A 23791-nucleotide genomic window follows, 5' to 3' on the forward strand; every position below is an offset into this window, starting at 1 on the left:
TGTTATCTTAAGGTGAAATGCCCTGTTGGGAAGAGATGGGGGATTTTAAATGTGTTGGTACCTGTCTGAGCTTCTGCTGTCACCTGTTGGTGACCAGACTGGGCTTTGGGTGCTGTGGTGTTGAGTTGATGTTGGTGGAGTTTGAGTTTGCTCAGCGACTGCTTGGAGAGGCTCAGTTCTGGGGGACACCAGGCACCAGCAGCTGTTTGAAGGTGAGTGTGGAACTGGCTGGAGCCATCTTCAAATGGAGGCATCGCTCTGTGGTGAGGCATCCATTTGGCAGAGTGCTCAAAGCAGGTGTTTGCACGCCTTCCCACAGGCAAGGGCTTTGCTGACTCAGACAGTGATGGGAATCTTATTTGGCAAGAAATGAGAAGGACTGATGAATTATGAGATATTATAGACTTGATATTGACTGTGATATGGTTGCATTTAATATATTTATGCAGGACAAACCATGAAGGAAGCTGTCCTGCTTTCTCTGTGGGGCTGTTCTGGTGTGAACACTGCCCTGTTATTGGTGTGAATGTTGTTACTTTGAGCACGATGAGAACTGTGGTGATCAGATTGAGTAAGGTGTTTTGCATCTGATGTGACACAACAAACAGGATGAGACAATAATTTCTCTCATATTTATTTGGCTGTATCTGTATTAGCATCACTTCTTAAATCCAGAGGGAAGCCTGTCATCTATGGCTTCGGCAGGGTTAAGGCTGTGGTGCCCAGCATGGTGCTGCGGTCCTCACCATGTGGGTGCTCTGGGGAAGGGGACCCGTTTCACAGGCACTTCTCAATGGGAGGCACTGAAGGCCTTTTTACGAGCCTCCTGGTCTGGAAAAGTACTGAGATGAGGCCCAACCTGTAACGAAAGCAGCAGATAGACGACTGGTTAGGGTGAGCAGCTGGCCAAGGAAAATAGGTTGTAACACAAACAGAGAAGAGAGTGTAGATGAGCATAAGGGTTTTTGCCTGTTTGGGAGACATTGGTCCAGCTGAAGTTAAATGCTTAACTTGAATAACATTAGGACTAATCTTCTGATTGACTTCAGGAGTTTCCTATTCTGCTGTAGTAACAAGATCCTGTAGTCTTACTATGGTGTGTTGGTTGTCTGACGCTTTCAAATGCTGGCGTGCCTTAACGTGGACCCTGAAATAAATGAATTGTTTTCTACAACGTAGGACTTGTGTGCTTCAGTAAGGGGGCCAAGATGGGCTTGGAGCTCCCAGGGAAGCCCTCGTTGGTGTTAGGGACTCGTGAGTGACTTGCCCAACAAACACAGGAGCAGCGTCTCCCCAGGAATCCCCTTCGAGGTGGGGAGGGGATGAGCAAATGCCCATGGCAAATAAAGGGGGAGTCACCCAGAGGAGAAGGGTCCCAGGGCACTTTGGGGCGAGCAGTGGGGTTTACACACAGCCACATGCGGCAAACCTATACAGCAGATGCAGAGCTACTGAGATGTGTGAGTCTTCATGCATGGAGTGGGTTTACTGGGGGGGCTGTGGGCTTTACCTGCCCTAGCGCAACTGCTTGTGCCATCCATCTGCCTGGTGTGGGTGTGCAGAGCTGCCTGCCGCTTCCCCCACCCTGCTCAGGCTGGCTGGATGTCAGGTTTTGCATATGTAAAAATACACAACAGTCTTTGCCCTGAAAAGCTTGCTAGTGATCTCATTAATCAAGACAAACAAAGCGTATTTAGCTATTCCTCCTCTCTGGAGGAAAGGCGTTCAGGTACTTAAATATGCATTTGAGTGCCTAACTTCAGACAGCTGTTTCTGGATGTTTTTGCTTTTTCACAAGTAGCAGTAGTGACATAACCCCTCCCTAGGAGGGAAGGGGGACAGAACCAAGGGCTGCTAAAGTAGGTGGGCAGCTCCCAGGAACTAGTGGGGACAATCCCCAGTTGGGCCAACCCCAACCTGGCATTAATGATGTAGAAGTTTTTCTCTCAGACCTGAGATTGTTAGAAAAATCCAGTGTCTGCAGATAAGGAAAGCTGAGCTGCTTCTCTCAAATGTGCCTCTGCCTTCTCCACTCTGCTCCCTGCTTACTAGTGTGGGGAACTGGGCAGGGGGAAAATTCTGCTTGGGGTTGGGTTGAAGCCACTGAGGAAGACACAGCAGTTTATTCACTCCAGTCTTGGTACAAAGTGGCCAGGTGAGAAATGTCACACTGACTCACAACTGGCAGCAATTAAAATTAGCAGAGCCCTTGACAAAGTTGTGAGGGATGCCAGGTTCTGCCCTCAGCATGAGTAAGTGGGAAGCACCAGGTGTAGGACAGGGGACGAGTGCTATTTAAAAAAAATGAGAAACCCTCTCATAATGAGGGACAGTTGAGAAGCACGGATTAGTCCCAGGCCGGTAATTAGAGTCAAGATAAGGGTGTCCTTGGGTCAAAGGTCTTATTATGACAGAGACTGGTGTTGAGAAGTCAACACCAGTGATGAATCCTCATCTCTGATTCTTCTAATTCATATTTTAAATGATGAACCCAAAGGTACTTCCTCTAGAGACAGCTGATGATCTTTACCATTACTGTGATGTGGTTACGAGCTGTTATGCCAGGATTTTGTCTGAATCATGGATTTGGAGCATTAGCTGTAGCAGGACAGGAATATAATTTGTAGGCACAAGCTTGGTGGTTTTCCTTGCAAGATGAGGGAGCGGCAATCATTTTCAGCTGCTGGTCAGAAGTAGTGTTTTGCTGTTGTTCATTGCATTTGTTATTGACAAATTAAAACCCGCAGGACACTTGCAGCTGGGATGTTGCGATGTCAATGCTTGCTTCAAAGAATTAGAGGGCAATAAAAAAAAAAAAGACCTTATCACTCCAAAAACTGAAATATGTATTTGGGGATTATTTCCATTTGGGTTTCTCAGTTATGACAATGTTTGAAATCAGAGGACTGCAAATGATCCTTGTCAAGCATTAGCACAACCACATGCGTGTTGCAAGCAGCAGCAGGTCTGTTAATGGAGGACGGATAAATCACATGTGGGGTGCAGAAAGGCTAAGCTGGTAGGGGAAGGCAGAGCTCCCTGATGGCAGCAGGACACGTACCCTGGAGACTGGGATTTTGTGGGTGCTGGGATGTGTGTGCCATAGCTGCTGGGCACTGTGAGCACCCCTGGGTGATCAGATTGGCTTCTGAGGGGAAAGGAAAATGAGAGTTGCGCTGGGAGGAGGGGAAGTTTTAATTGGCAGAGCTGGATTAAATGGTTTGTGATGACTTGTGGGGAGGTGTTAGAATGAACCTGTGAGAAGGGCTGAAGCCAGCAATGAGCAGCACCAGGCTCTCCTGCCCTGGATGGATCCATGCTTGGCTGCAGGGAGATGCGGCCGTATCTGCTCCTCTCTCAGCGCCTGCCTGGCTCTGCCCGCCTGCTCAACGGCAGCTTCCCAGCCTTGTACGATTTTTCACTTTAACAACAAAGCTGCCCCTAGACTCAGCCTAGTTTTTCCATCATCCATTTGATCGAATCCTTTTAGCGGGTGACAAAACACTTTCTTGAGCTCCCTTTATGGGAAACCAATCTCTATTCCTGTTTCAAAACCTCCCTCATTTACAGAAGTCTAACAGATCCTGGGCCTTTTAAGTCCTCTCTTGTTTTGTTTGGGTTTTTTTTTTTCCCCCAAACAACACAAAACAACAGTGCAGTGTTTGTAGATTTTTTTTCTGGGGAGGGAGTAGGGAATAAAACACACAATATGGAGAGGGGTAGGGTGTACATAAGGATGCATGCCGCGCTGAGCATCCCCGTACAGACAAAAACCACGCGCGCGCGCACATCGAGATGCAAATGATTTCCGTGAAGCTATCACTTGTAAAGCTTGACAGAAAATAATGAGAAACACTAAATCTTTTATAAGGTCAACACTCAAGCAGCTGTCAAACAAGAAAAGAATTTAGCGAAAGATCCGCAAAAACTTCCATCGCCTCATTAAATCCAACAGGGCCGGGGCCCGGCGTGGTGAGGAGGCACCGGGGCGCCTCCGTTTTGTGTCAGTAATTTGCGGCGGAGGAAGAGGGAAGACGAAACAGCCAGCGCTGAAGGGGCCTTGGGGGAAGCTGGGGAATCGTTAGTGTGCCAGGAGCGGCCTCGGCTCCTAATTGGAAGCATTGGGCATTATCAACGGAGGATTTGCCTCGGCTCCCTGACAGCTCTCTAGGCCTGGAATGATAGCCCACTTGTCAGTGTAAAAGACCATTAAAAACAAACCATTTTGATTTAATTGGAGGCGGTGCGCTGGGGGCCCAGGTGAGGCGCTTCATCAGCCGATGTTGGCTGCTGATGCCTTTTTCCCCCTGTATTGATGGCTTTTTTTTTTCCTCTCCCCTCCCTTTCAAAAACTGTCTGGGAAAGAGAAAGAGGTGCTGAAAGATCCTTCACAGCTGCATTGAGAGCGGCTTTCAATAGGGTTGTCAACAAATGCCATGACAAGTTAGAGAGAGGCAGGTATTTTTAAAACAGACGTTATTCTGTCCAAGATGAGCTGCACTTGGAGGTGTGTGTTGGATTATTAGGGTTACAAATACTGTGGTTTTCCTGGCGATAGCACACTTAACTGGTTTAATGAATGGGGTTGATTTTTTCCTTTTGCCACCTTTCTAATTCTAAGAACGTAGGGAAATGCAGGAAAGGAAGTCTGGGCTAAATGGTCCTTATTTGATTCAAATCCAAGAAGGTTTCAAAAGTGCTCAGTAATTTTTGGCTGCTGTACTTAATGCTCCACAGAGATCGAGGATTTTTTCTTTTGCTTCCTAAAAATAAGGGCCACAGAAGTTTGCTGGAGTTCACTGGTCACTTGGTCTGGGCAATAACGTGAGTAAAGGAGAATTAACCCACTGGAGCTGTAACCCAGCGTGCAGACCCCTTGGCAGATGTCCTGGTGTCAGACCAGAGCTGGCAGCTTGCACAGTGACCTCATGTGCTTCTGAGGTTTGAATCCTGACCATTTTCATGCCAGGCAAGAGTGTTACTTCAAGCTAAGTTGTCTGTTGGTAAATAGCCTCTCTGCAGAAGGCAGAATAAGTCCATGAATGAAACCTCGACTTTATTCAAAAAGCACTTCTGTGGATTTGTGTCTGAAATAGCAGGTAGCACAAAATACAACGGTAGGTGCTCACCTGTAATGCAACACAGTGTGTGTGATTTTACCCTACTGCAAGCTGGGAGGCTGTAAGCATTGCAGATTCGTTCCTTCATGGGTGAACATCTCCATAACAGCAATGGGCACTGGTTGCCAACAGTTGCTTGTGCTGCCTTTGGACACCAGGGCTTGGATGCAGGTGGAGATGCACCTGGGAGATGGTCCAGGCTGTAAGGCTGTATGGGGAGGGGTGCTGTTTTCTTGTGCCAGTCAGGAGATGTTGGGGAGCAATGAAAATGGCAGAGGAATGATGGGTTACCATGTCTCTGAGGGAGAGAGGAGGGAGGGCTGAGCATGGCAGAGTGCAGCATTAGGGTGTGATGGAGAGGCTGACTGTCCAGGACACATGCAAAGGGATACTGGGAAAGGCTGGGCCGTGGAAATGCTTTGCTGTGACCTGAGCAATGGCACTGCTGGAAGCTTTGGCTGTTAGGCAGAACAAGAGAAATGCAGAATCTGCAAGGAAATGTAGTGATGGTGACAGGGGCCTGGAGCCTGCATTTAGTCACAGAATGGCTGCGGTGTGGGAGGTGACATCTCTGCTGTGGTCCCGGTGGAGATGCACAGGGATCATGCTTAGGGTAGCTGGGTCTCTGCTGCCCATTTGGAAGCCTGCAGGGTGTTGTGTTTTCTTTTTGCATTGTGCCTGTTGTAGGCAGGTCATCACTGAAGGCCAGCAGTGCTGCTTTGGATTGTCACTGCAGGGCTGGGACCCACGAATTCATGTCACTTAGGCCATTGAACAGCCATCAGGTGACACTGAATTTTTTTTTTTTTTGGTCGGGCAAAATCCCAGCTGAAGGAAGGTTTGATCTGGTACCATGGTGACAGAAAGCTCTTGAACACATTGCTTTATTCTTTAAGCACTATTTAGGCCCCAGGAGACAAGTTTTGTAACACTCCAACTCCATGAAGTTTTGCTGCCCTCACACCTGGGAGGATAAATGCCGTATCTGAAAGCCAGCCCACCATGCATTGTGTGTATCAAGCCTAGGTTACTTAAGCGGAGTCTATGGCTTTTCTGACAAGAGAACAGTTGCAAGATTACATGAGCTGTGCTTGTCGGTTCAGCTCTTCAGACAAAAATAGAGGTAAGGCATTAAAAAAAAATGTGGAACATTTTTGTGTGTATGTGTTAAACTGCAACCGTTAATTCTGATGAAGGATCAGGCTGTGAGCAGATATCGGATCCCTGGTGAGAATCAAATTCCGGAGCCCAGAATTTTGCTGCAAAGTTTATACAGTGGGGATTCCTCTAATTACTTTCAGTGGAAATTTACCTGACAGAGCTTTCCCAGGTAACGCAAGGCGTACGCGGGAGAGCCGCTCAGCCGTTGACAGAGCCTTTGATTTTGTGCCAGGTTGCAAATTAAGTCTTTTGCCAAGGTACCCGAACACTTGCTCGTCAATTGCTTATCGCTTATTCATATCGCGCAGCTCGTTTCGTCTGCTCGGGAAGGCAGCGCATGTTGACAAAAAGTGTTGTCCAAAGTTGCTGCATTTTCTTTCCTCTCCCTCTTTGGTCAAGTAAACAAGGCTATTCTCCCTGGAAAGCCACCTTCAATGTCTGTGCGAGCTGGAATTCTCTAATGAGCAAAGGAAAAACCCTGGTGTGTGTCAGTGACACGCGTTGCACGCAGCTGTTTTGACACACAGGTGAATTCTGTCCTACATCCTTCTGGATTGGATTGACAGGGCCCTGGAAATCTATTGCACAGTAGCTAGCGTTGACGTACTGGTTCGGATTGTGGCTATCAAATATTCAGATGGAAGTAGCTGGAGCCTCGCCCTGAGCTGGCTCAGGCAGGGCTGTGGGAATGCTGCATTTCGGCAGCAACATCCTTTCCAGTGTTTGGTTGATACAGAGGATGCATGGGCCAGTATGATAAGTGATGCAGGGATGGGACACATCCCATGAACACGGAGGGAGGGAGTGTTCGTTTATGTCCGTGCTGGGTCCCTGAGGTTCAGTCCCCAGGGAACGTAGTCCCACGTCTACAAAGAGGAGATGCGTTGGCAAAACTTGAGCCCAGGAGCCATGTCACGGCAGGCAGAGCGAAGCAGAGGCCATTTGCCTGGGGGGGGTGACTGAGGAAGAGGAGGGCAGTAGAAACATCTTGCTGAGGTGAGTAAGGAGTTAACTTCTGTTTGTTGAGGTTTTTTTTTTTTTTTAATACTCCAATGCAGCTACTTTCCCTAATGAGCTGCCCATCAGGAGATGACTGGCTCCCAGTGAGCTGGAGGGCCCAGGAGACCACATGCCAGGTTGGTCCTCCAGAGCGAGACGCAGAGCAGGAGCGATCACCCGGCGTGGGAGAGCCTGTAAATCACCCGGTTAGCCTAACAGCGTGGGCCATTATTCTAAAGCAGTGGGGCTGAAACCTAAATCCAAATGAAAATATAGTCAATTTGTCTATACTTTGCTGACTGAATGACTATGTAATGTCATGCAGCCCTGGCAATGCAGGAAGCAAGCAGATGCAATTAGTGGGGAGGGCAAAGCTCCTTTGTTTTCTACTCTTCCACTTCCTCTGCAAGCTCTACCGTGGTGCCAGGGGACAGTCTTTCAGGGACTGAATGGAAAGTCCAGTTTAAGAGCTAGTGGTGACATCCATGACCAGTTTCTGCAGCTATCTGTAAGACATCAGGATGGGAATAGAAAAATCCTCCCCGTGGATATTTATGGGTCTAAAGGAACAAAATCTTATCTTCCTGCTGTCCCCTGCTTTGGGTTACAACCATCTCAGCAGGGTGCTCTGCATTGCCCCCTCCCAGGCCCACAGCAGGCCAGACTGAAAGGCACCATGCCAGATGACAGTGACCTAGTGCTGAAGAAGGATGAGTGGCTTGAGGACATGTCACACCCCTGCACCTTGCATCAGTCTCTGTCACATGGAAAAATAGTCCAAAGTGGGGCTGTGGTCAGAGCAATGGAGTCTCTGTATACTCTTGCCCAGAGTTGGAAGTTGTTTCCAGGACATGAGCATCTTCTGTAATGGCCAGAGCAGGACAGTGTCACTGGAGGCTGGTAGGAAATAATATGCAGATGGAAGTCTGGTAACAAGCTTTCTGTAGAGTGATATTTTGCTTTTCCTGCTTGCACGGTAGCATCATATGGATTAAAGACAATATTTTGGTAAACTGCCTACAGTGGTCAGTGCTAACAGCTGTCCTACCCACGCCATTGAGTCTTTAAAAAGCTGTAAGTTAGATATCTGCCACCATGGAAGAGCCTTAGAAAGTGGTTTCACGAGGACAGAAACACTGCAAGAACAAAGTCCCTCACCTCTTTGGAGCACTGCTCTATTGTCACCTCTATAAAGCAGGAATTGATAGAGAGTGTCTCCCAGAGTCCCTGGGTTTGGTTGAAGGGTTAGGCCGGTTTGTCTTTCAAGGCCATTCTACTACCATCTATGTAGAACTCAACTTTACAGAGATGGTTAAAGCACAGTTTGGAGGCTACCAAGTGTCTCTGGAAACCATAAACTTTATCTGGGTAGTTACTGCTTTTAACTGGGTAAATGTTCATGGATGTTCAAAAGAACTTATTTTTCCATGGAGGAAATAATGCACTGACACTCAACTAACAATTAATTTCCTGATCCAAGTTCTAACATTGGCTGTGCCTGTTAGATTTGCAGCTGGGGAAAAGGCAAATCTTCCAGGTTAATGTAATGAGAAAGGAGGGTACAGAAAATCTGCAGAGGCTGTGCAAAGTGAGCTATCCCTACTGCCCTGGATGCTGTTCCTGGGAAGGAGGGGAAGCGGAGAGGAAGGAGGAAGGCAGAGAAGAGAAGACTCAGAGGTTTGAGAGCTGTGGCTGGGGAAGAACACAACCACAGTCATAGATTAAACAAAAGGGAAAGCATGAAGCAAAACACAAGCTGAAAAATGAATAGTGATGGAAAGGTCTGGGGTGAGAGGAGCTCTAAAGAGGAGGCTTGCCCCAGTATCTCGTGTGACTTACACAATCTGTTTAACAGCGATCGGTCATGTTCTTTTCCTGACATTAGCCGCAGCAGCAGCTCTGTGCTGACAGGCAGTGGGGATAAATGATTACTGACATATGCTAATCGGACAGTCTTAGACAGGACGTAAGAGGAATATATCAAGGTGGTGCAAAACACATTTCTTGGTTGAAACTCTTCAAGTTGTACAAGTAAATTAGCTTCATGAAGTCACAAAGATTCTTCATTTTAAGCTGCGGTTAAAAATCAACAGCACGCCAAAAAAAATAAGCCCGTTAGAACAAGGGCCAGGGCAGAGGGCTGAGAGGCTCTTTGCAGTGGTATCTGTCAATGCCAGATATGGTTTTGGCCATGTAAACTCCCTGCAGGGTTTCAGTGCTTTCAGACTTTTTGGTGTCTCCTTCCCATTCCCCTTGCCCAGCTCTTTTCCCTTCCTTCCTAAAATGCCCCCTAGCTCTTCACTTGAAGTTTCTCTGTAATTTATGCCACAAACAAAGCTAACAGAATTCAAACGAGTACCCCAGAGCACAGCAGGATGCTCAGATGAATTCAGGGAGATGTTTAGATCCCATTGCTGGAACAAGAAATCTTCACCTTGGCTCTTATTTGGATCAATTAAAGGAAGTGTCACGTACATCTGTAGCCTGGCTAGACCCTTTGCTCAGTCTCAGGGTGAATATTGTCAATCAGGTAGTTTAGAGAGGTATCAAGAGTGCAGGCTTTCTGTAAATCTCTAATTCTTGGGGTGAAAATGTTTCTTGAAATATCTGGTGTGGTTCAAATTTGTTATGGTGTGAGCTGATAAGATGGTGGGCTACCAAAACACACATTGGATTGTCCTGCTTGTGTAGGGCAGTTGTGGGAATACCAGCAGAGAACAAAGGCCACCCCAGTACTAACAGGGAGATACAAAAAGATGCTTTTCATCTGGTGAAACTCATGAAAGTGCACCCAACAAGTTAGAAAATAAGTCATTAAGCCCTTATCTGGGCAACTGCTGTGTCCCTTCCAGGGCTCATGGCTGTGAAAACATCCCACCTTGAAGTCCAAAAGGGGCTGATGATTTAATGCATCCATCCTTGTAGGGTCTGGGTCTCAGGGAGCTCTAAGGCAGGAGCCTTGTGTCTACCTTCATTGTGTGCTAACGGTGTTATCAGGGTATGTGGGCAAGGTTAGAAGGTGTCCCTGGGTTCACTCAAGTGCTCCATACCTTTTCCAAGCGGGGCAGGTGCCAGAAGGACTCCTCCTTTGCAGGTGGTGGGTGTTTTCGCAGATATGAGGTGCGAGTGTCACGGATTTTGCATATCTGCAATCAAAGGTAAAGAATGGGTTGAAATGGCTGCACAGTTCTATACATCAGGTTGGTGTCATGTAACGTGATGACACTGAGAAGAAGATGACTAAAAGTCACTTTGGATTGATGATCACAAGTGCCTGACCTGGGTAGTTTTTCGTGTCCATATAACTAATACTGATATCTGAAACAGACTGATAAGGAAAGAGGGGCAGCTGCCAACTCTGAGTGTCTGCCTTATACAGCATCCCAGAGATGATCGCTGCACACAGGAAGCCCTGTGCTCTGAGCTAGAGCAATGGCTTGTCACTAGCTGGGGAAGTCACTTCCACCACCCCCACCGTGGAGGGGTTTCCTGGCTGTCCAGTCTGCAGTGCTCTCCTGGTTAATTGCAGCTGGCAGTGCCTGGTAGTCCCAGCACAAACCAGTGCAGGTACCTGATGAATGTTTTGGTCACTGTGTGAAATCCTGGGGAATCTGTCTGCCCTGTGGTCTAGATCGTAGGTTTGTGTTGCTTACCTTGGTAATTGGTGGCTACAAGCTTTGGGACCTTGATGGAAGGAACTTAGTGATTAAAAACATCGGTGATAAATAGATAAGGTAGGGATGCACTTTCCAACACCCTAGCCTTGTGTATTCATAAAGTAGCTGCTAATTAAGAACACTATTCTTGCACTTCAACTATAAAGCATAGTTTGTGATGGCAGTAAGCCCATTGAAATTGGTCATTACCATATTAGCTCGACTCTTCTTTGAGCCATTAACTAATAAAACAGTCATTCACTGCTTTTAAATGTTATTATGCTATTGGTATGTTTAACAGCACTGAGTTGCACTCTAACAACTGCTGTGGGTGCTGGCATCAACCACACCACAGCAGGATGAGGGCTGGTGCTGGTCCTTTGAACATTTTTTGGCCGCCTCATTGTTCTGGGCGCTGTGGCAGGTAACCTGAGCAGAGTGATGCTGTCCAAGGGACAGTCTGCAGGGCTCCTGGCGTAAGCGTGACATAAATACCAAAGATAATTTGAAACCTAATTCTTTGTTACAGCAGGGGCTTTCAGTATTGTGGCAATGCAGAGAGAAGCAGAGCCTCCTTTTTAATTGGTACCAGGAGTTGAACTGGGCGCCTGTGACTAGAGGCATATCGATGCAGGCAGAGGCTCAGCGATGGCTAGAAAGGTGTCTCTGCGGGACAGGTGCCCAAACCTTTTGGAAGGTCTTGGCCAAAGCAGCACTTGTTCTGGAGAGCTGGCTCAGCTCCTGTGTGTATCTTCAGACACAAAAATGTTTTTTAAAAAACCTTCCCTTTGTCTCCAGAGCACTTTCAGGCACACACACTGCAGTTTGCACACCTGGTGTTCACTCCCACAGCATCACCCCACAGGACGTGCTCTGGCTGGAGCCAGGCTCATCTTGGCTGGGAAATGGCTGATCTTTGTCAGGTTTCACCAGCTTTCCAGTAGTCAGGGAGGATGGTTTCCCAGCTGAGACCCCACTCTGTGGCTGGGAGAAGTCCCTCCATCATGGGGTGGAACAGTTGGGGGTTAAGCCTGGTAGCAGTGCTGTGCACAGCAAGGGAAAGCACTGCTGGAGCATTATCACCTTTTTTTCATCTCGCTGGATTACTGTCAGTGCTCTCTGCTGCTCCATCCACATCTCCTTGTATTTGTGTTGGAGGAGGTCATAAAAGGGAGTGGAAGGCCTGGAAAACATTGAAAAGACAGCAATATAATCTCCAGAGTTAATGCCTCTTTACCTTTCCATGCTGATGTCCATCTCTGCTCCTGGAAAATGTGACTGGTGAGAACATGAATAAATCCTTGCACTAGGAAAGGTTTGGTTTTTTTTTTCCCTCCAAAGACACTCAAACCCACATTCACTTGCAATTAATGCACCACAGCCTGTGTGTGCTTTTGATAACCTGGAGCAGGACTGTGCTAGGGCATTCCCCAGAATGGGTGCAACTCTGCACGTAGGGTCCATCCCATCACCTCTGCTCAGGCCCCGCTGTGCTGGAAGCACCATGGAGACTGCAGCTCAACATTGGGCCCTGCTATAGCTCCAGGAGACCATTTCCCAGCTGGTACCTGACAGTGGGTAAGAAAGCACTGAGCGGGGCAGCATCCAGAAGCAGAGAGCTGGGACTTTGCATTGCCACCCTGGAGCTCAGAGGAGCAGTTCTGGCTCTGACCAGCTGAAGGCAGAGCTGTGGGGTCTCCTTCAGACTGACACAGCCATGGCAGCTGCCTGGGAAGAACCATTGGGTGCAAAGTGTATTTTTTTCTAAAATAACACTGCTTTTGCTATTAAAATATCACAACTGTGGTATATCCAAAAGCTGCAAACAAATGTAATGATGCAAGAGGAGTAAGTGCTGTCAGAAGGAATCTGAATATGGATAAAAGGGGAGTCGATGCAGATGGCTGGGTGTCTGCAGCAGAAAGAGGAGCTGAAATGCTGAGCCCCAGTCTAGTGCATCAGCTGCACAGACAAGATGTATTTGCCCCTTGAAAAAGAGTACCAGGGAGCATCCTGGCCAGGAGGGGATCGCAGCAGAGAGGACTGGCAGATAACCATGGTTGTGGAAAAACAGTACAAATAAAAGGCAGTTGCTTGTTGGCCAGTGTCCTGTTCAGCTGCTCTGAGCTGTGTTAACCTGACCAGCTTGTGGCAGATCTGCAGCCTGAAATTGTTGAGCCTTGCTCCTTGCTAGTATGGATACTTTAACTTCATCATGGGAGGCAGAACTGGCAGTGGCAGCGTTCTTGCCTGGAGGACAGCATATCGCCTATTACTGTGGTTCTGCTGCTATTTTCCCCCAGAAGCAAACATTTGAAGGTGATGGAGGACCTTGAGCTTAAGTTTTACTGGTCCTTGTCCTCGCACACCTTACTGGGGAGGGAATTTTCCCATCTCAGTAGCAACCTATGACAGTGTGGAGCCATCAGCCCCAGCTCTTCTCCCACCTGTAGCCTGCAGTGCCTTTGCTGCAGCTCCCACAACAGAAAGGTAGTGCTCTCCCTGCCTGTCTGGGCCAGCCCCAAGACACTGGGGACTTGGGCTAACTGCTGGGTTGCTTCTGGGCCACCAGCTCCATCAGAAGATGATTCTCTGCAGAGAGAGCCCATGCACCATGGAATGAGCTGGTGCTTTGAGTGGGTCCAAAATCGGCAGCAGCCAGCTTCTAGCAGTCTGGAGAATCTTTGACGATCACGGAGGGTGCCAGCAGTGTGTATGCAAATAGTAACTCTTCTGTTTCTTGTTCTTTCACCCCTGTGGTGACTTTTATTACTTAATTATTGCACACCACATGCTTCAAAACAGCCTAATCTATGGTCGTGTTTTCTAATGATGCTAGATGTGCGATCCAGCAATATACATCCCAAGGGGGCATTCATATCAGAGGAGACATCCTTCTGCAGACCTCCTGCTTCATAGATCACATGCTGCAGGGCTTTTCAAGGCTTCGCTTACAAATCAGCTGCTCTGCTCCGGACTGTTATCTAAAGACACCCGGTGCCAAAGGGGACACTGACATTTACCCTTTGTCTTGCCCTCTTCTCCCTGCTCCCTTCCTTCCATCTTGGCACTTCACGTTGATCAGAGCTGGGTGAAATATTTACAAAGGATAAAAGAAGTGGCAAATCTGTGGTTGAGTGTCTTATCGTCTGGGTGGGTCTCCAGTCTCATCGCATGGTCTTAATTTTGGTAGCCCTGGCACAAGCACATGGTGAGCCTTGCACATGGGCTTCTTTCCTTGGCCTGTCCCTCTCCTCTCCAAGGCAGGAGCTTTCCTGGTGTGCAGGAATAGCAGGAGGGACACAGGAAAACATTGAGCCTTTGTGTGCAGTGTTTGATTATTGATTTTTGTGGTAGCTGAATGCGTTTTCCCATCTCTATGGAGGTGACTTTTACCATCTCCAGTGGACCAGCCAGTTGGTGACTGATTAGTCCACAGCTGGCTTGTAAGTAAATGCTTGAAAGGACACATTTGGGTTGATGCTTTTCAGAGATCCTTCCCTGCCGTGTGATTAATCGCATTTAAGTCCCGATCCAGCAAAGTATAGAGTCATGCCTGGAATGATACATGCATGAACTGTCTCTTTGAAATTGGTGGGAACGACTCGTGTGCTTAGTTACACACGTGAGCTCCGGCAGAGCTGTAGGACGTGAAGATTCATCTGGCTTTCCTTGCCTCCTGCGAGAGAAATGCTGAGAAGGTGGGGAAGAAAGAGCAGGGGATATCAGGTAACACACTTCTTTAAGGTTACTGGAGAAATTTCAGTGAGGTGGCTTTTTCTTTGTAAGTCAAATGCTGATCTCATCAGAGTGGACGAAGAGTTTTGGCCCCGATGTCAGCGCTGCTTGGCAGTGTGACAGTAATTCTCATTTGCAGCTGGCCTTTGGGAAAATGTCCTCTCGCCTTAGCGTTACTTAAGGGCAGGAACGAACGGCTTGTGTGTTCTGTCTCCTTTTGACACCCTACCCAGATGTCACCCCTCTGAACTGGGAGGATTTTGCTGTTATCATCTGCGGATGCTGTGGGGAGAGTGGGGGAAGCATCCGCTGAAAGTGCTTATTGCGGATTGAAATCCATCTCATTCAGAGTAACTCAGATCTCCTTGTTTTGGCACAAGCACCCTGCCACAGAAAGGAAAGGGAAAGAAGTTCTGATACAACGTAACAAATTATTTATAATTGTGGAAAAAAAATAATCATCTGCTTCCTTTTATAGTCAAATAGTTTGAGCCACTTCTAATGTTGACATTTCCTAAATATTTTAAAATTTATCTGTGCACATTTTCAAAACTATTATCCCTGAAACAGTTCCTATCTCTTTAATAGACTCTCTCTAATTTACTTTCAAGAGTCAGGGTACAGACCTATTTTCAACTGAAGTGACAAGCGCCTGCTAGCTTGGTTATACAATGTGGTGTGCTAGTCTGCCAGAAATCTCCAGGAAAAGAAGCTGCAGCCCCTAATAGGCTATTTTACTGTGAAAACAATGTTAAAAAGTATAATAAAGTATTAACAATATTAAAATAAAACAGTGTAGGCCTTAAATGAGCTACAAACTAGTTAAATCTATTCTATTCAATATGAGCCTTCAGAGCTTTGCAGCTGATACCTCAGAGCTGGGATTTATCTAAAATGAAGGCACCAGGGACATGCAAGAGAAATGGTAATTATAATTTGCAAACATTAGGCTGACACTTTTTTGTGTATGTGTGTATAAATTCTGACAGCTGTGATTTGTGGCATGCCAAATAGTGCTCCAAAGAGCTGGGAGGGACTCCCTTTCTGGCAGGCCATCCTCAGAGCAGCAGCTCATTAAAACTTTGGAGAAGGAGAAGTTACCGCAAACAGGAAGGCGTCAGAACCATCTGAGGGACTTTCGGTACACGTTTGTTGAAAGGTGTTTGAGAAGAGAGCCTTGGGTCTGACAAACTGGAATTTTAGTACGCCTCTCCGTTCACAGTGGGGCAAAATAATTGGTCATCAGTGACTACTAATTTGGTTTAGTAGCCAGAGGCGTTTTTTTTCTTCCCAGAAAATCAATGACAGTGCCGAGGTCTGTTCAACGTGATTCAGCTCAAGATGGGTCCTCATTTAGCTCTTGATGCTTCTTCCACTGGAGACAGCTATTTTGTTAAAATGAAATTAAAATCTATCTATAATACTTGGCTCGCGGAGCGGCACCCGTCAGTGCCATGCTGGTCTTGAGGTTTCAAGGTTGTCAGTCTCCCCTCAAACTTATTTTCAAAGGTTTATATATCAACTGGAAAAAAAAAAAGGTACTTGGCAAAAGTGGATACAAAGGGCTTTGCTCAGGAAGGTGGTTTTATACGAGCTTAAAAGGAGCAATCAATTTTATTGCTAAGTTGCGCTGTAAAAGGGTAAAAAGTTGACTTGCAATTGCCTTTTTCTTGTATTATTCAAAGGCGTAGGGGCTTGTAAATATTTTAGTGCAAACTTCAGCCCTTGGATTTTCTGGGTAGCTCTCCAGCCAGTGCAGACCGCTCCTGCAGCGCTCTTCCCTCAGTGCTGCTGGTCAGGATGGGCGCCGGTGGGGAGCAGAGGATGTGTGTGGGCATCTACTCCTCGGGGGCTGCACAGGCTGTTTGGGCTGTGCCGAAAACACTGCTCTAATTTCAGTGGTAGCTTAGTGGTAGCAGGATCTGGCCCTGCATGGGTGCTTATGCAAGAGATAAATCATATAATTGAATTTTTTTACAGTTGTGATATTAAATTTGTGTTGCAACACCACTGCCTATCCTGAAACTTTAACCCTTTCTTGAAGGGTCAATGAGGTTTCAGGGCGCTTTAGTCCTTGCTGGTGTCTCTCTGCTTAAGATGATCTGCTTTTGCTGCACAGCCAGGATCTGTCTTAGAGGCCTTCAGTTCACAGGGCAGACCGCTGCAGGGACACCACCTTTTATTTCTTTCTCGTGTACTTCACAGTAGGAAGAATTTGTCCTGTGGTAGCAGGGTCCATATAGTGATCTTCTCCTGGCTTGCGGCTGGGTCAGCCAAACTGGCTCTCTCACCAGCTCAGGTTGGTTTCTTGTTGGGAACCAGTTTGTTCTCCAGCATCTCTGGAGTGCAGGGCTCCTTGGTGCAGCAAAACAAACAAAAAGCAAATAAAGCACAAGCTGTGGTCTGTGATTCTGCTCGGTGTACTGCCAATGCAGGCAGCCGTAAGGCATTAATGTTCAAGTTCTTCTGCCCTGAAAGGGGGCTGGTAGCACAGGAAAACTCTGATTACAGCTCCCTTGTACGGCTATATTGTCTCCCTTCCTCCCTCGTTACTGATGGGCTGGAGCTAGCAATCTATCTACCGTTAATTTGTCTCTGTGTAGCCCAGCAGGAATCTGGGGCGTGATTACAGCTCTGGCCCTTGTGCGAGAGCCGGCGTGGCCCCGGCATCCCCCTGCAAACTGCCCGGCTCTACCTTGCCTTAATTGTTCCCATTTGGCTGGTGGACCTGTCTCTTCTAACAAGGGCAGCGAGGAGGGCCGAGGTAATTGAAGCACTTAGCCACACTCCCAAGCATTGCCTCCTGCAGCTAATTAGGAAAGAGGGCCGCTGGGCTCTTGGTTATTTCTTTTAATTGTTTGTGGGTTTTGCATAACAGTGAATGGCAAAAGAGGGATGTGCAGTTAGTGGCGAATTCTTGACTTTGAAAGTTGTCTAAAAGGTCATTTACAATTTGTTAATGCTTTCACAAGAGTGAATTCAATTAGCAGCTCCGGCAGTCCCCACACGCTCGTGCGGGTGTGTTTGTAAGGGGAGGAGAGATGGCAAAACAAGCAGGGTGTGAATGTAAAGGCTCTTCATTTTCCTAAGCAGCTTGTGGACTATATGGCAGAAGTTATAGGCCCCTAACAGCTTTATGGTCCTCTAAATAGGTCCTGGCAATAAACCCATGGAGAGGCCTGAAAGATCATTTTTAAATGATCTCCACTTGTCCTCACTTTCCATTAACCATTGAAGAAAATAACAAGAGAAAAATTGTTAGAAAACACTCGGGGACCAATTTTTTTTTTGCGGTCTTCGGGCTGGCAAAACTCTCGGTTGAAATAGTGGGTCTTCCACCCGCACGGCAGCTGCAGGGTCTGTGCTGTCAAAGCACTGATTACTCTGAATTTCTGAAGCATCTTTACAATCCTTGTAATTTGGATGAGGAAATAACAATATAAATTATTTCACTGTGAGCAGCCAATGAGGCAGTGGCTTCTTCTAAGTGTCAGAGGATCCGTTATTTTGCTCAGAGGGCTCGTATGTATGGAACAGTAAAAAGAATAAAATCCATTGTAAACATGCACTTTAAAAGATTTATCAGATGCTCACAGCTGTACTTAGGAGTACACATGGTTACAAGAGCACCAATTTGCTTTACTATTCCCTCCCAGGCCAAGACTGAGATGTATACTTGTAACGGTCCTAAACGCACCCATGGAAACACGTGTCTGGCAGTGAAGATACCAAGGCAGCTCTTGCCCATTAAATACCTCGCTTCACAAGCTGGAGTTTGTGCATTAGCATTGATTTTTGCGTTGGAGATACCCTTTGGCTGGCTTAATTGAAGATTATTTAGATTTGTCTTCAACAGATTTGTCTACTGCCTGGAAATCTGCTGTTACTCCCTGAGAAACTCAGGTGGGATGTGATTATGGGCCAGAGCCATTCTGCCTGGGGGTCTCAATCTATGGCTGAGAGTGAACAATACTCAGTCTGTAGCCATCAACAAATGCAAAACATCCTGATGAGGAAAAAAAAAAGGAATAAAATCCTCATAGCGCTGAGCAAAACAAATCAAAGAGCAAGGTCTTCCTCTTGACCTCCATCCCATGCTTGAATCTCTCTGCCTGGGTGGGAACATTGCTTCGTTTGAAAGGAAAAGATATCAATGAGGGCTGGAAAGCTTTGCTTTCACAAAAAGGATTCTGTGGTTATTTCTCCCTGACTCAGGTTTTCATTGCACAGACTGCAAAAGCAGAAGCTTGCAAGGGAAAAAGGCCACTTGTGGCAGTAAGTCGTTTTAGATGGTAAAAGTTTTGGAAGAAATTTTTCAGCCAGCTGTATTCAATGGAGATAAACCCAAGGACAACAGCCAGTCTGTGAGGGAGTAAATGACTTTCCTATTCAGTGTAATGCAATGGGTAATAAGGGATCTAAATCTCTGTTCTTTAGATCTTTTTTCCCAGCTCTGTGGCTGATGTGCAGGACATGAACCTTACGCCAAACCATGGCTTGGCCTTTTATTTTCTCTTAAGCCAGGAGCCTGAAGTAGTCAGAAACTGTTAAAACTGCAGTACATAACTACACTGAAGGAGAGCCAGTATCTTCACAGTGCACTCAGGATTTTTTGAAGGGGGTAACAGATCTTTTTGCCCAAGCAGATGCTGCAGCCAGCCAGGCACAAGGCAGCACGATTCAGGCGGATGTGGCTGGGAGCTCTGTGGTAGCTAATGTACACACAGCGATGCGAGCACATACCCAGCCTGAAACATCTCCGGTAGAAGAAAATGATTCTTGAAATAGAAATTCTTATCTTGGCGATGTGAGCATGGTGGCAGAGACACAAAGTGCCTTTCACTGTGGAGCTGGATAGGATATGCAATTATCTGAACTGATGGGAGCCCTATATTTTTTAAGCTGGTTGCATTTTTTTTTGGTGCCTTCAGCCTGACAGTGATTCCAGCCACGATGTTTCATTTTACAGTTTGTTTTGTCAGTACTCGGCTTTTTTTTTCCCTAAAACTTGTTTGCCCCAATCTTTTGGATTTTTGTGGCTTTACACTTTGTTTGGCTTCCAGTGATGGTGAATCAGATGTGGGCTTGCTGTAATATTAATCTTTCTTGTCTGTCCAGCTTTTTGTGGTGGGTTCTTTCCAGGACGTATATTTGCAGCTGGCCTACAGCTAGATTAGCTTATTTTTTTCCCAGGGCCATATATTAATAACCTGAAATGTTCTTTAAGTGCTTCAAAAATAAGCCTACCAGTGCACTCTGGGTGCCAAAGACATGCTGGCAATATCTCGGCACCTTTTGGGCAGCTTTCTATACTTTGTTCTGGACACTTTGGGTGGAAAGGCCACTTGCAAAGCAGAAGCGTGAGCGCTGAAACCTCCCTTTTTGGGGAAGGTGAAAGATAAGGATGGAGCAGTCAGTTAAGCCAGGAAGCTGCAGCGATAGCCAAGGTAACAGCTGAGCTGCTAAAGGCCAGTGAGACAATTGTCAACAGAGCGTTAGGACAATTGCAAATAAGGAGGTACTGGATAACTGATGTCCTTGGCCAACTGTAACAATTTGAAGGAGAGGTTGCAGTGACCAAACACTTCAGAGATGTGAGTTTGCTGCAGGAACATGGTAAGACCAGTTTTAGAGAATGGGAGGTGGAATGGTAGGAGGAGATGAAGTTAGAAGGAAAATAGGATGTAAAATTCAGGAAAGGGATGGTTGAAGCAAAGGCAGACGGTAGGGGGGGACCCGGCAGGAGATATGGGGATGACAGAGTGCCAGAGAAATCCTGCCAGCACACCCAAGGTCAGCCCAACCTACAGGCCAACTGCCAAGTGGATGGCGGCATGTTGGAGGCAGGGTTACGGTCATGCAGGGTTTGAAGGAGGTACAGGTGCGAGATAGCAGAGAACGGCATGTCTGTGCAGTCCTTGTGTCCAGGAATATGTTCTGGGACATAGGACGCAGAATTAGGAAACTTGCACTACTCAGAGGCAAACAAAAGCTTTTCTCTAAAAGCAGCCCTGGAAGCACTGGACAGTGTGTTCACGCTGAGGATGCACTCTGCACTGCTGGGGAGAAAACTCATGCTTGGGGTGCCAACCGTGTGCTGGTGTGTTTTAGCTTCAAACTCCTTGTGTGACCTTGTGCAAAAATCAATATAATCTAAAATCTAACTGAAGATAGCATCCATATCTTTGTGCTTACTTCTAGTTCCAAAAATGACCATTTAATGTCCTCTAATTTCAGTGCACAGTGAACTTCAATCAGAAAAGGTGGTTAGGAGGGTAAATGCAGGTCTGGACATCTATTGGAGTTTCCAAACGCATCTTGAATAACAAGTTGTATTGACACCAGTGAAGATCCTGGAGGTCTTCACAGACCCTCTGTGTCTTTAGATCTCCAGTATCATCAAAACCCAGCCCACCCAGTGCCCTGCGTCTTCCCTCTTGTAAAACAAGGCCATTACACAAAGAGTATGGGGGTTGAATACACCTGCTAGTAGCACTGTGTTGTGGGGTTATTTGAAATGAAAGGACCTAGGGCTTAGGTTCAGCAGGACCCTAATCTGCAGACATCTTACAGCTATGTGATGTGTCATGCACAAAGCACATGCATGGGATGGGTTTAACTCCTGGAGTGAGAGGTATTGCTGATGATGGGCATTTTCTTTGAAAGAAAACCTGTAGCCCTGCTTGCGGTGGCAACGAGGGCTTGGGGCAGGCAAAGCTTGAGCGTGCATGCATGGTAACGTGGTTGCTACCCCAGTGCCTGCACTCATGGTCACGTGCTCTCTTGCAAATTGTGGGTTGCACAAGGCAGCTCTGGTAGAGATCAGAAGGCAGAGTGTGAATCGGGGGAGCCGGATTGGAGGGTGCCCCATGGGGGAGGCTGGGACCCTACCACATCCTCGTTACCACTGACCTTGGCACGAGCACTGCCTGCTGATGGATCGGCTATGGAGCTGGACAAGACCCTAGGGAACCAGTGTATTATCTATTATCGTCCCATCAGTGCCTCCCCTGACCCCTCCCAGCTCCGAATGCCACAGGCATCAGGGAGGGAATAAATCTCTGTCTGATACTGAGAGAGAGAAGGGAGCAAGAGCAGAAAAAAGGAGAGATGAAAAATGTCCTTTTTATGACTCTCACAACAAAGCTGGCCACATGATTCGTAGCAAACATTTCTCTGGGAAAAGGGAGGGAGAGAATAGGGGGGAATCAGCAAAAAAAGCAGACCTGCTTCTCTCCCCTGGAAGATGCCCACAGGGAATTAATAGAGGGGTACAGGTGACCTTTGAAGGTAAATATCCCAGGAAATGAAAGATGCCTCAAAGCTTTGGAAAGCTCACACCAGTGTCTGCTGCTCTCTGAAATGCTCCATGCAGCACATCCACCATGAACAGAAAGCAGAGGCATAAATGATCTGCTGTGCTAGAGGGAGCAGCAGGGCCAGGGCGTGATTAATAAGGCACTAATAGCAACCACAGCATTTGTGCTCATTTCTTCTTGGGATGATCCAGGAGACCTCGTACTCGTGAGCCTGGGGAGAACTCCTGACCACAGTGTCTTTAGGAGACAGAAGCCTTTAGCAGTGCAGGCCAGGCCCTGAGAAGGAGCTGGACATACGTTGCTGGGGCTTTTGAGAAGCCCCCTGCACATCACCCGCTGACAGCCGCAAGACCACAACTGTGTTCCTGTGGCAGCTGCTGAGCTGTTCTGGGCATTATAACCCCCTGTGCTGCTGTTCCCAGGGAGGCAGCCCAGTCCTGAGGCTGTGTGCTGGCATTAGCTGCAGTCTCCCCTGTGCGGGTGCAGACTGGGAGGGTTTGCATTGGCGCTCTGGGGACTGTCCCAGAGCATTGGCAACGTCACACATGCTGGCTGCTGCCACTGTGATGGGAAGGTTCCCTTGCTCTCTGTCCTTCTCAGCCATACTGTCTGTGCTGTGCCTTGGGGTAGGGAGTGATGTGCAGGCTCTGCTCTTGTTGAAAAACTTCACTGCACTCGATGTTTATAAAAGTGGACATTTCTAAAGGCAAGCAAGTGCTTAGACTCATGGAGAAGCACCATATGCCACCCTTCTGCCCCCAGACAAGCATGATTCTTAGTTGTGAGTGCCTTCCCAGTTAGCAGCACTAAGAATGCAGCCGAACAGAACTTAGACTCCAAAAGCACAAATAACTTAAATCCATCGACACCCAAGTCACTTTTAACAGGACAGGTCTTGCTGAACGTGGTCGGCTGTGACTAGGGACAGGCTCGAGCTGCGGAGTGCTCACCAAAGCTGGTATCTAACTTGCCAGTCATGGAAAAGTTAAGTTAAATTCCCACTTTTACTGAAATGGCCGTAACAACTCCTTGGTAATCCCAGTAATTTGATTTTGTCTGTAACATGCTTTTAAAGTGAAGGGATAAATACAATCAGTCTGCATAAAAGGTAGCTATTAAGGAGCAGGCAAGTTGTACAATAATAACTTTAAATTAAAAGCCCCTTCCCACTACTTCTGCTGTTGTGGGGTCTGCAGATTTTCCTTAAAACTTTTGAAACGTGCCTAGACTTCTTACAGACAGCCATTTAACCTCCGTTTATGAAGAAATAAAGCAAAATTGATGTTGATTTTTGTCTACATTGGGGGATACTTTTGCAACATAAAAGCCCTTTTGCCTGCAATTTGCAGAGCAGCCCTGTCACAACGGTGAGGGCTGATACTGATAAAGATAAAGCTTTATAGCTGGGGCATTTGCAGCTAACAGCAAGCTAATGCTACATTTTCATTTTGATGCAATTAATGTTAATGTCTACCACGAAAATTGTCATTAAATACCATTTTAAAATCCATTCAATTTGCATATGCAGAGCCCATTTACTATCATGTAAAATACACAGTGCCGTTCATCATGTCTTTTCTGTAGAATTTGTAGCTGTTATTTTTCTGGTAGCAATTATTATCCAGCTCTTAAAATGAAACCTAATGTCTGGCCCAGGCCTGCACAGAGCAAGAAAACCCTCCATGCTCCAGCAGCAGCAAGGCTGCTTTGGAATTCCTTTCAGAGGGTTTGAGCACTTGTTTGTGTTGAACTTGCACCGGCTCTTCCGCACTGTCGTGTTGTCAGGCCCCCATCGTGC

The 23791-nt window shown here is 46.9% G+C and overlaps 1 protein-coding gene across 1 annotated transcript in view; it reads right to left on the bottom strand.

Moving 5' to 3' along the window:
* Positions 1 to 610: 610 nt before the first annotated feature.
* Positions 611 to 23791, bottom strand: part of CFAP77 (cilia and flagella associated protein 77) — a 60275-nt gene continuing 37094 nt past the window's right edge. The window contains exons 4-6 of the mRNA XM_086763935.1: positions 12020 to 12119; positions 10331 to 10426; positions 611 to 859 (exon numbers count right to left, since the gene is read on the bottom strand). Coding sequence (XP_086620061.1) covers positions 791 to 859; positions 10331 to 10426; positions 12020 to 12119 — 265 coding nt within the window. The 3' untranslated portion in view covers positions 611 to 790. The remainder of the gene's footprint in view (positions 860 to 10330; positions 10427 to 12019; positions 12120 to 23791) is intronic.

Source organism: Chlamydotis macqueenii, chromosome 20 (assembly GCF_036417535.1).
Source record: "Chlamydotis macqueenii isolate bChlMac1 chromosome 20, bChlMac1.mat, whole genome shotgun sequence".
Taxonomy (NCBI): Eukaryota; Metazoa; Chordata; class Aves; order Otidiformes; family Otididae; genus Chlamydotis; species Chlamydotis macqueenii.